Consider the following 12,678-nt stretch of genomic DNA (forward strand, 5'->3'; position numbering starts at 1 on the left):
TTGCGAAACATCTATGGAAAAAGAGGTATTTGTCTCGTTTAATGTATTCTCCCTTCCAGGCAGAAATGTAGAAGTACTGTGTGTACAGTCACTAGGAATTTTATCTAGTCTATTTTAACACTGAAGTATTTTGCAGCATTCTGTAATGGGAGAAATAAACTGTGATTCCAGGAAAAGAAAGGAGCTGAATGACCAAGCTGAACCTTGACTTGCATTGTTTCCAAAGGCTGTAACATTGCTCATCGTACCAAGTCTTAAGGAACAAAATCAAAACCATCTGAGTGAGGACAGCTTTTTTCTGGTGAACTTGTAAAAGAACATTTCAGCAAGGAAAAAAAAAAAAAAAAGGAAGAAAATAATTCTCTTAGCCAGCATTTGGCCCAAAGAAGGCACAGGGCCATCATACAATTGTGATGGTCCTCCAGGCTTTTCTAAAACACATGAAAAAATGCTCTTGGACCTAGAGAGGACTCAGTTACCTTGATACAAGAACATCCAGTGTCCCTGGTGAGATTAGCACATCATGCAATTCTGCTGAACAGCAGAGGCTAGAAAGAGCTATTGGCTGTCTCCTACACAATGAAACACCTAAATGTCATGGCATGCTACTTCCAGAGTATCCCCCAAAGGGCCTGGAGATGGCGCCTCTTCCCTGCGCCAGACCCAACTCCTTCGTCTGCATTTTTAAACAGGAGCAGGGAAACGAAACAGATGGAGAAACTCGTCAAAGGGCACATTCAAAACACCCAAAGAATAATTAACACGCAAGGACCAGACAGGTGTCTTCTCCCAAACCGCTCTGCATCCACAGAACGTGGTGAGACTTGGAAGGATTTTGTTTGTTTGGGGTTTTTTTTTCCCCAATAAAAAAGCATTTTATGAAAAGTGATTCATAAAACTAGACACGTGACTGAAAGCTTTGCTTGACCAAGAGAGATGGTTGCATGCATTCACCACAACACAGCCCTCCAGCAAATCAGTGGACCAGATTTAGCACCTTAAACACAACCAATGGGTGGATTTAAAACAAGTCACAAGAGATTTCGGTCGACAATTAAGAAAAAACACTCTTCTATCAATTGCTCACTTCAGGTTTTTACTAAGACTTCTTCGTCATGACTGATACCACACCAAACTCCGCAACACTCTACTATTAGCAGGAATTCAGTACTAGAGTAGAGCATCTATGCATTTCCTGAAGGTACTTCTGATGTTACAGATCTAACCTCCTTACTCATCACTCCTCTCAAAGGCTTTAGGCTGCAGTCACGTACAGCAGAGACACTCAGAGGCAACCTGGACTGGCTTTCCCAGGCCCTGTCTCCAGCAGACTGCTGCAGGGTTCCAGTCCCATTTTTACAACAGAGGTTCTTTCCAAAGCAGCTACCAGAGTGTCCACAGTTCAGTCTGTCCTTTGTAGAACCCAACCATTTACTACTCAGACAAACCCAGCACGTGCAGGCAGACACCAGGTATTCCACAGCTCCAATCTTCTGTTACCAGGTAAGCAGATCTACCAAGTCCCATCTTTCAGAAGAATATATCTTCTGAAGGGCTTAAGTGTTCCATTTATTTCTCGAAACCAAGTGAAAGGAATCAAACACTGAACACCTAATAAAAGTCAAACTGCAGCTTTTTTTTCAGATCATAGACCTGATTTCTTACCTGGAGAAACCATTTTCCTTTTCCTTCTTTATTTTTATATCACCAGAAGACAACTTCATCTGAAAAACATAAAAAGCAGGAGCTGATTAGCACCTCCCAGAGCACCTTGTGTTTTTCCAACATACAACACAGGCAGGATATTTAACTTGAGAAGGAAACCAAAGGGCACTGTGACCATCTTCATCCTCTGTAGTCCTTGGTGACCTACATGACAGACCAAAAAGGCAACATTTTCTGCAAGTCTTAGTCAACTCAGTATCTTTTGGCCTTCCAATTTCTACAGCAGATTGGAGTTAAGTATAGAGTTTATCCTTGCATGGCCTGAACATGTTTTTCTCCCTTGTCTCTGAACCTAAGCTTGGCAAAGTGAAAAGTAACATGGGAAAAATTGTGGAGCCAGCAGACACAGCTCCACTGTGGAACTGTTTCCATTCACAATACCTGCAGATAAAGCCTTTACAAGTTCACATCTAACACTCCACAAACCAAGTGTCTGGGTTAGTGTTGGGATAACTCTCTTCAGGCTGATAGAAACTTGGAAGTATAAGCTACACCTAACCCACTGAGTTTGTACCACTCAGCAGTATAAGCCAGATCCACCCTCTTGTCTCTCCCACAGGAGACACCCACCTTCTCTTCCTTTCTCTTCTCCTTGTCTTTATCTTTGTGTTTGTCTTTGTGTTTCTCTGAGCTGCCATCTTTGTGTTTGGTTTTCTCCTTGTCTTTGTGTTTCTTTTCCGAGGAATCTTTGTGCTCACTGCAAGACAAGAGACCATGTTTGCAGATGGGAACACGAGGAGATTTGACTAATACACATAATTTCCAGTGCTAGAGTCATAGGTTCTGATGATTACAAATCCTAAAAACCAAGGGATCACCTTAACAGGAAGATCCACCAGAGTCTCCTGTCATCCATTCTCCTTAGGGGGAAGAGGAACAGGAGGTGAACATACCACAAAACCACAGTGGCAAAGTGCTCCACTTCAGGAACCCCCCCATCAGCCTGGATTGCTGAGGAGATCCACAGCTGCTAGACTTAAAAGATCAACACTTTAGCTTGAATTCCCACTGTGTCTCCCTTTCCTCTTTTCCCTAGTCCACGTAAAAGGTCACTGGGATAGAGCCGCCGGTCCCGTCAATGCCCATGTCAGCTTTTGCTCAGACAACAGTTTGTCATTGTAGCAGCTCTCATCTCTGGAACTTAAAGAGAAAACCGCTGATCTCTATTATTCCCAAACAGATGGGAAAACCAGAGCAAACAGGATATGTGGTGTCCTTGTGTTTATGCAAAGTCAAACAGAAAAGGCAGGAATAATGCTGCAGTCCTCGGTCGGAGCTGTTTCATCAACTGTGCTGACCACCACGGCCAGACCAGCTCTGCTCTGCTGAGACAGCCCCAAAGGTGCTTCCCAGGGAGAATCTGGTCTGCTACTACTCTGCTGTTATGGAAAACAGCATTGGGAGTTTAAATACCTAACATTTTTAGAGAAAACAGAGGAGAAAATGCCCCCAAGGAGAAGAAAATCAATCTTTATTACTTTGTTTCTACCCCCTTCTGATTTCCGAGACATTCAGGTAAATTTGTATCGCATTTCCAAGCTTTCCTTATCAACCACAAAGACACATGGCTGCTCTCAAATGAAAATGAGGTTTCTCACAGAATGACTTGACCCTTGAAGCCAGAAAAGTGAAGGAATGCTCTCAGGAGACTCAGGATAGAAACGTCAGGAACTGGCCACAAGGATTAGCAGCAGTGGTGCGGAAGCCAAGCAGCAAGCCTGGCAATTCCACCAGCCTTCAGCACACACTTACTAGGTAGTGTGGCCTCCTGAGGTCACCCCAGGCTCTAGCAATCCAAAGGCACAGTGGAAATCAGCATGGGCAGGCTGCCTTCCTCACTGGCAGCTCACACTCTCCTTCCTCAGCACTTGGCTCCTGCCCTCTGGGACATACTCTGCTTCTCCCTAGGAGTACACAATGCAACACAAAGCTGCACTAGAAATAGGCAATTTCCTTACGTCACTTATTCCCACACGGAAGTGTAAGCCCAGACCAATCTGGGTGAACACAGCCCTGAGAAACAGCAACCCTGGAGCACCAGCTAGGAGAGCGATTTTTAAAAATCATACATGCTTTGAGATTTCTTTCTGTTATAAAAACAGATTGCAAAGAGTTGGATGCTTGATGGCTGCAGAGAGCAAGAACCACATTAACCAGCTGATGAAGAGCAGGAGAACCACCGTCACAAATACACCAACCCACGATCAGCTGTGCAACTGCAAAGTCCAACGTGGATAAATGCACCTGAACCTGTTAAAGGCCTAAATTATTCAAGCTCAGAGTAGCACACACTCCAATAAATACACACTGGCCTTCCAAGCACAAGCAGTTAAAAGCATGAAAATCTATCTCCAAAGGAAATCAGTATATTCATACTACGTCACATTAAGAGATTGGCAGGAAGATAAACAAATTTCATGTTAACTCTCTAGCAACCTCTTCATACAAAGCTGCGAGGGAGTATCTAAACATCAAAAGGCACTTGGCACTCTAGAAATTCTTGCAGCTAGACACACAGCACCACATGTTGCCTGTGAGCAAAGATTCAACAACTGCAGACTATTCTTACCCAGCAGATCATGTTATGCACAGTGTGATCAGGACATGCGAGTACACACACAGAACATCCTGACACTGGATCTCGGAGCCTGCTGCTCTTGCTCAGATTTGTCATCCCAGTTTCTATACTCTGTTTATTATTGTTTCAAGCTCAAGACACCTATTTAATCTTCCTTTGCTCCAACCAGATTCACTGATTGTCAGTACAAACCCCACACATTACTAGGCATTTTTAAACTAAGGAAGGTTTGGAAATTCTGACTTCATGTCTTGCACTTGTATCTACATGCTATATACCAGATTTGACAATTGAAGAGGTATTTCAACCTTCATATAATATCCATAATAATAATATTCCGTAACAATAATCAACCTTCATTTATCAATCCAAGCTGTGCCTGCCCCATCCCTGGCAGTGTCCAAGGCCTGGTTGGATGGGGCATTGAGCAACATGGTCTGGGTGAAGATGCCCTTGCCCATGGCAGGAAGGCTGGAACTACAATAATGTTTAAGGTCCCTTTCAACCCAAACAATTATGTGATTCTAACATACATGAAAAATCAAAACAAACACACACACAAGGCTTAGATCCATTTTATTCTTTGCAAGTTTGCTTGGTTTTGACTCTTGTTCTTACTCAGTATTTAAATCCTACCTGAAATAATATCTTTTACTCACATGATAATTTGCATCTTCAAAGCACAGTACACACTGCAATGGCTGGAGTTAGTGCCCTAAGGTAAAGTTTGTGGCAGTGGCTGTTGCTTGGGAGTTTGGAATAGCAAAAAAAAGAGACAAAAAGAGCCCGGGGTGTACAAAAAGTGTGACTAAAAGCAGATTAATAGGTGACAATCTACATCTGCAAAGCTGAGATCGAAACAGAAAAAAATCCTATTGGCCTAGAGCAGCAGTGATGATTCTTCTGTGTGCTGAATGCTTACAGACTACAGCTGGAATAAAAACATGCTAAAAACTTAGGTTTGCTTAAGCAGAAGCTCGAATGACATCCCTCTCACAAGTGGCCACCATTGCAAAGCTGTTGTGCAATCTGATTTCAAGCTCAGATTTTTCAGCACCAGAGTCTGGTGCTGAAAGCAAGAAGTCTAGATTCCTGACTCAGTTGTTGGTTTTATTTTAGTTTTATTTTTTAATCACAAGACTGTCCTTCCCCTTTGCTCTGCAATGAGCAGTAAATTTCTCACCCAAGCAATGCGGGCTCAGATAACCCAAGGAAACTCTGTCTCCAGTTTCACTCTGCAGCTTCATTTTCCAAAGATGAGCACTGGTGGACTGGCCCTGAGGTCCTGCTTGCTGCTGCTCTCACTGACTGGAGGAAATTCCCTAGATAAAAACCTGATTTTGTGTGCTATTTGCTTAAATGTTAAAGAAAGAATTTTCTTTCCCTTCTTTGTCAGCAGCCTGCTTGTCAGCCCTGTGTGTTTCTAGACACTGGACCACAGCTCTGACTTCAACAGCTCAGCCCACAACTTTGACACATGCATTGAGGAAGGTTTGTGCTCCTCTTCCCTAGGAGGGAAGGAAATCTGCATCTCCCAGAAAGCTCACTTGGAAATGAGCTGATAACAAAGGCCTCCAGCAACAATCCTGAGAAGAGCCATTTCTTTTTTTTTCCTCCCAAAGCAAAGCAAGTTGTTCAGATATTAACTTCAGTCAAGCTGAGCAGCTTTGGTCTTTCATTTGGCTCACATACATATGTGAGCCTTGGGGAACACAATTTAACCACCATGCTAATCTCAAAAGAAAAGAGAAGGCAACAGGATGCCATCCTTACCCTGAAGAAGGAGTTTCAGCCTTCTATCAGAAAGCTATTTCCAGAGAACCATAAAGCTATTATTAGGAAGGACTGGGAACAATTTAAAGATCAGAAGTCTGTCTTCCTGGTCAATTCAAAACTGGAAAAAAAGAAATCCCTTTTCTTTAAAGGAACTAAGCGAAATGGCCTCAAGACCACATGCACACGGCTAATTTTATCTTGAATTCATGTTTCAGAGCACTGTGAATCCTTTGTTACCTTTCCTGCGCATACCTCTCTGCCAACAAGCCAGCTTGGAGGCACAGAAGTAGGACAGCAAAGCCCCCATAAAATAGAGGGAAGCTTCAGGGCAAGTTAGCCTGAAAAGAGGACAACTGGATCATAACAACTGCCCATATCCAGCCCCAAGGACAAAAATAAGATATTTCCTTTCACCCAGACCACTGCAGCAGAACCACTGCAACAGCACTTGGAGTTTTGTATCTCTTGAAGGTGTTTTATCTGACAATCTGGACTGTTAGGATTTTTTTTTTTTAAAGGTAACAAAGTGCAGTAGGAGATCATATTAGCACGGGCAGAAGCAGGGATTACATCATCTACAGATGTATTGTGGCACTGGCTTCGCTCAGACAAAGGCCAGGTGAGCAGAAACACATTGCCTAAAGCACTACATCCTTTGCTGGCTTGCTCACTGCCCTCCACTTAGAGATTTGGTGTGAACAGGGACATCCAAAGGCCTCAGAGAGCTCGGGCTGCAGTGCACCAAGGTGGTAGCACATCAGACAGAGCCGTTTCCCTGGGAAGCTGTGTTTCCCAGCAGGATGCCTGCAGGAGCACAGGGCCAGGAAGGGAGCCCAGGCACCTGGCAGCAGCTGCTCAGGCTGAGATCACATGGGAAAGTCACAAGTGGAAAGTGTTTCCAAAGAATGGCAGATGTGCAGATCACAGCTTCCCCCTTCAAACTGCAACAGCTTTGCAGTAATTTAACACTGCATTCTTCAGGTGCCATTTATGTACGTTAATAATCCCTTCCCAGGCCCTTTCCATTCCAGCTTCAAAACCACAAGCTGGGAAGGATGCTTTATCTAAAGTGTCTCTTATTTCCCCTCTCTCTCTCATACTCTCAGCTGTAATTAGCTCACGACTGGGAATCTGCTACTAGCAAGCACCAGAGCCTGCTGCAAGCAGAGCTCTGCCTACTCTGGAGCTGCTAAAGTGCAACTGAAGCGTAAAATAACAGGAGTTGGGATTTTAGTGAAACCTAAAAACACAATGGGGACAGAGCACAGGTTACACAGCTCGTTTGACGTAATCCAGTATTAATGGCAACCTGTGATCACATCCAGCACACCAAGGAAGGGCTGCACGTGCAAGGACCATTTCCAGAGCAGAAGCATCCCAGGGAAGGGCAGGATTCTAGCTGGCTCACAGGACTTTATGCTGTTAGAGGGTTATCATATGGTATTACAGGGAATGAACACGTGAGCCCCAATGATTCTGCTGGGATTCTGGCAATACAATTAAACAACCTGAAACCATTTTTCCCAGTGTTGAAAAGAGTCTTTTCAGCAGTTTCACAGATAACGGATCAAGCCTTCAGCCAGAGGAACAAGATAAAAAAAAATTGGACTAATCAACAGCTGATAAAGATGTTAGAAAGTAGAACAACATTAGTACATTGAGATGAGGATCATTAGCATACACTCTCTATGGACAGGTGAGAATCAGGCACTACTAAATAAAAAGCAAATATTTTTACTACTGGAAAGCACTGCCACATTAGAAAGCTGATCAAGGTGAACTGCACACTCAAATGGGGTATAAAAACAACCCCACCCATGCCAGAGAACAGCAGGTGCTGAAGTCTTTTTTTAGAACTGTCTTTTCTCCTACATCAGGTTATCCCTGCTCCTTCCTGCAGCCAATGCACACCATTCCCAGCAGTTCAGGACCACACAATAAACCAGAGGAGGTGTGCGAGAAGTCTGAACTGCAACTTATCTTCACCCATGACTAGCAAACGCCTGGAATCTCTGTTTCTCCTGGCAAAACCATAAAACTTAGAAGCTGCCAGTGAAGATCAGGTCTGTGAATTCCTTATGTGTTCCACTTGGTTCATCTCAAGCTGTGATCACAAGAGATTTAATAAATGGAGAAAATATGCAATCTGACAGAAGATTTTCTTCCTGCAGCTCTGATGCTTGCCATGCTGACAGCATGGATCAGTGCTGTGAGAGCAGCCTCTTTGCTCCCATTGCCTGTCACAGCCCTCTCTGCTCTCCCCAGGCTCCTGGCAGCTCACACTCCATGCACAGAGCCCAGGACACCTGGCAGACAGACACCTGTTACTGGAACGTTTCTAACCTGATCCCTGACAAGTCTTGGGCTTCAAAGGACCCATTATTCCATTCTTTTACATGGTCTACTTGTCTGAAACACTCAACCCCCACAGATCAGAAACCTATTGCCACGTGGGATGTTTCATTTTATTTTTTCACCACTGACATTCGTATTTAATGGATGTGCATTGGATTTTTGCTTAGGGATTGGGAAGTACAGGGCTGAGAAAAGGAGCAAAAACACCCACTTTGCTTGATGGAGATTGCTTGCTAGCAGTGTGGATTTATTCTTTGATATAGATTTTTCTTCAGTGGGCTCTGCATTTTCTTTCCTCGAGGGGTGACAGGGAAGATCTGAGGCACAAAAATGTTCTCTCCCAGTTTACTACAGCTGTAAATGAGTGGTTAAGACACAGAAGTGTCATCTTGTGAGTGGGAGAGAAGGGAAGCAAGAACCAAAATTAAGAAGTTCTACATACCACTCCACACACTTCTGTCATATGAAATCAAAATTGTCTATTTTAGGTATTTTGGAGACTTATCTTGGCAGTTTATGTCCTTCAAAGTCTGGATACAGGAAGCATTTATTCTCCTGCATTGGAGTTTTTCTGCCTTCTTGATGCAGGTTTTATTTTAAAAGCCTTTTTTAAGTACAGGACAGGAAATGAAACTGTCAAACTATTACAGACAGACACAAAACTGATCTGCTTCAAACACAACCACACACTGCTCTTAACTGTGCATGATGTGCACTGTACTTCTCAGAATGCAATCAGGTACTCTTCACACACCAGGTATAAAATGTCACTGAGGTATAAATTCAAGTCCCCTAGAGAACAATGGCTTGGATTTCTGCTAAAGCACCATTCAACCTCTTTGAGAACTACCAAAGACACAGCACATCCTCTGCAGTAACACAGCAGCTTTTCTGAAATGTAGAATGGATTTTCTGCAGATTTACACGCAATTCTATTAATCTAAGATAAACTTTTCTAAAAGATTAATTTACAGCCTTTTATCAAGTGCTTTGAACATTTCCCATGCAGGTAAAACCCATTGGAAAAACCCACAGTCTTGTTCCCCTGAGAATTTTTTTCTTTAATTTCTAACAGAGTAATGGCTATTTTTCACTTGGTTTTCATTGTCAAAGGAGAAACTTGAGTACAAACACATAGGGTTTTTTCCTTCAAACCATGGCCACCTAAAATCTGACCCTCACAGACACAACTTACACTTATATGGAATTACAGGGATGACAGCTGAATCAAAGGATTTATGGAACAAATACTTAAATTTCAATTATTTCTAGGAAGTTCCAGTTAAAACTCAGCTGGTTTTACACAGCAAGCAGTCACGTACCCTGTGCATGACCAAACATGAGTAGGGCAGTGAAGATTCTGGAGCAGAGCTGAAGGAGTGATCTGACCACACGTGTGCCAGGATATGTTGCCATCCCTGAGAACCACCTTCCAGACTGGATTCTCATGATTCAGCACTATAATATATTCATTTTTAAGGTGGAAGCTTTGAAAGGCAGAAAACACTACAGAAAGCTTTTGGCAAGCCATGAGCTCAGCCTGGGGGAGTGAAGTCCCACCTGGTGTAGGGGCCTGAGAGGCAAAGCAGTATTATGTCATCTCTCCCCAGAAACACACCTTGGACAAAACCCCTGCACATCATTTGTCCAGTCATGCCACCCACAGAGCTGTACCCTGTTGTGGGACCCAAGGATGCAGCACACACTGTGCTCACAGGACAAATGAACACTTACTGCATACATGAAAACAACTGGGAGTGTTAGGCACTGAGCCTAGAAAACATGTTACCTTTCTCACAGGGATTTCAAGACAATACAGGAGGGAGGGAGGAAGTACTTCAAGATAAAGCCTGATTACATATCACCTCCTGGGCTACACCTCACAGGACATAGCAGCCATTCTCTCTTCTTTCCCCTGTTTTGGTATTTATTCCTTGCACAATCAGCTGTGTGCAGCTTCAAGTGATGAGCCATAATTAGTCCTTCCAGTTAAAAATACACTGACCATTTCCAACTCCTACACAAATAAAGTCAAATCATTAATGAATCTGCAAAGTTAAAGACAGTGTTTACATTACTCCTTGCAAAAGAATGTACTCAGCTAAGACTGCAGGAGAATTGTTTTTCAAGTGAAGCAACAAACATTTGGGACTGTGAGGTATTCAGTTTTGGGGTGAATGTTTGATGATCAGGAAAGTGAAAACCAGAAATCAAGGCAATCTAGATGTGTGAGCAAAGAAGAGTGCAAACAATTTGTCCAAAGCACTTCATCCTTGTTGTGGAAGCCAATAAATTCAAGTTATTTGGCCTAGATTTTTTTCCCCCACCAATCATTTACCTTCAAAAAAGAAAAGACGACACATTATGGAACAGTGTGGCTTGTGTAACTTCTTAAAAGGTCACAGAAAATTCAAACCAAGTGTGACCCCAATAAAACAAACCCAGTGCTCTGCACAGACTCCTCCTTTCCATGCTTCTTTTAAACAGAAATCATTGTTAACACAAGCTTTTTTGTTCCTTTTTGGATTGTGTTATCACAGTTGCACAGCAATTAGTTAATACACTTGTCTGCCCTAAGCATGAAACAGTATCTGCCATTCACCAAGCGTCACAGCAGAAACTTACCCTCCAGGGTCCTGTTCATTGCAAGTTTCAGTGGCAAGGTAGGCTCTGTGGCACTTGTGTGTCAAGGAGTTACAACGAGGACAGCTTCTCTGAGTAACATCCTGTGTGTGGTGTACTTGCCTCAAGCTCCACCACACTAAATCATCACAGACAGACCTGCACATCCTGGTCCCTGCAGTTCACAGCCTGGGTGTGAACAGGTCATCACAGGATAATTACACGTTTATGTTCAGTGTGGGTGACATGGCAAGTGACTGGCATCAAACCTTCCCCATACAGTGGAAGTGTAGTCTATAAATCATATCAGACAAAACAGCACACAAGCCTTACAAATTCATCATCTAACCCAGCACAAGTTCACAGTGCTGCCTCACACAGCTGAGACACCCAGCCACTGTGGTGGCAGGCCAAGGACATCACCATTGTTCTGGGGGACCATCTTTCCAGACACTCCTAACCATGAGAAGGCTTAGTAGCCACGTGGGGTTCACTATGCTAAAGCAGTGGGGTTTATTCCAACATGGAAGAGGGCTCCACATTTCTCACAAACGACTGGAACCACACACAAAACATTATGAAGAAAACTGATCAATCTGCATGAAGGTGGGGTTGGACTACTTTTCAACACCTATAGCAACACCAAGCTATAATAATCTTTTATACATTAGTATCTGCTCACATTTGCAAGATACTCTGATTTAGTCACCCGTATAGAAACGCAGGCAAGGACAGAGGTTAAGCTCAAAGCACCTACACTCATATAAACCACCCTCAAAATGTAGCAATTCCATACTCATTTATTATCAGAGTCATTCCTGTAAGACTGCATGTGCAGGGGTGTTTTAGCCTTCCAGGACTTCCATCAACTTCCTCCTCACCTATTACTGTGCTTGGACTTTTCCCGGTCTTTTTCCTTGTCCTTCTTGTGCTCTTTGTGCCGGTGTTCTCGGTCTTTGTGTTTATCTTTGTGTTTGTGAGAATCTGTAAGCAGAGAGGCAAAACAAAAGAAATTAAACTGGGAGGAAACTCCACACCTCCCTCGTGAACTTCTGCGTTTTTCCCCACCCCATAGTAGTATTTCTGTGATTCAAAATTTGTGACAAAAATCTTAGTTTCAGAGGTCCTAAATGGACTCATTGTTCCTGCAGCACAAGTTAATTCATCTTGGCAACAGCTGCATCTACATGGTCTTCAGTTCAATGACCTTTAAATACTTTACAGACCCTGAAGAAATGTAACCCTTCCACTAACTAGGTACACATGGCTACAGCAAGTTCAACCTTGTTTGGCAGATGGTCAGCCAGGCTTCCTGTGCCTCTAAGTATTTCAAATACATGATTAGGATACAGGAACAAAGCATAAAGCTAAAGTGTTAGGCCTGCTGAATCCCAGAATTTAGATTGCTACTTCCACACTATGTAGTCTAGACAAAGCAACCCTCCCTTCTCCCCCCTCTGAATTAAAACCATTTTATTCTTCTCCCCAACAGTACATGACAGGCAGATAGCAAGGAAAAAGGTGAATAATGGGGGAAGATGAAAAGAGAAGGTAAAAAGAGGACTAGGAATTCACTCCTCCTGCAGAGACACTTACCTCCCTCTGATAACAGCCACACCAAG

General features: G+C 43.2%; 1 protein-coding gene across 1 annotated transcript in view; it reads right to left on the minus strand.

Annotated features, from left to right (window-relative positions):
* TOP1 (topoisomerase (DNA) I) overlaps positions 1 to 12,035 on the minus strand; it is a 35,483-nt gene extending 23,448 nt beyond the window's left edge. Inside the window, exons 1-3 of the mRNA XM_009082692.1 lie at positions 11,938 to 12,035; positions 2,296 to 2,422; positions 1,666 to 1,724 (exon numbers count right to left, since the gene is read on the minus strand). Of these exons, the coding sequence (XP_009080940.1) occupies positions 1,666 to 1,724 (59 nt within the window). The 5' untranslated portion in view covers positions 2,296 to 2,422; positions 11,938 to 12,035. The remainder of the gene's footprint in view (positions 1 to 1,665; positions 1,725 to 2,295; positions 2,423 to 11,937) is intronic.
* Between the last annotated feature and the right edge of the window lie 643 nt (positions 12,036 to 12,678).

This window comes from Acanthisitta chloris, unplaced genomic scaffold (assembly GCF_000695815.1).
Source record: "Acanthisitta chloris isolate BGI_N310 unplaced genomic scaffold, ASM69581v1 scaffold30649, whole genome shotgun sequence".
NCBI lineage: Eukaryota > Metazoa > Chordata > Aves > Passeriformes > Acanthisittidae > Acanthisitta > Acanthisitta chloris.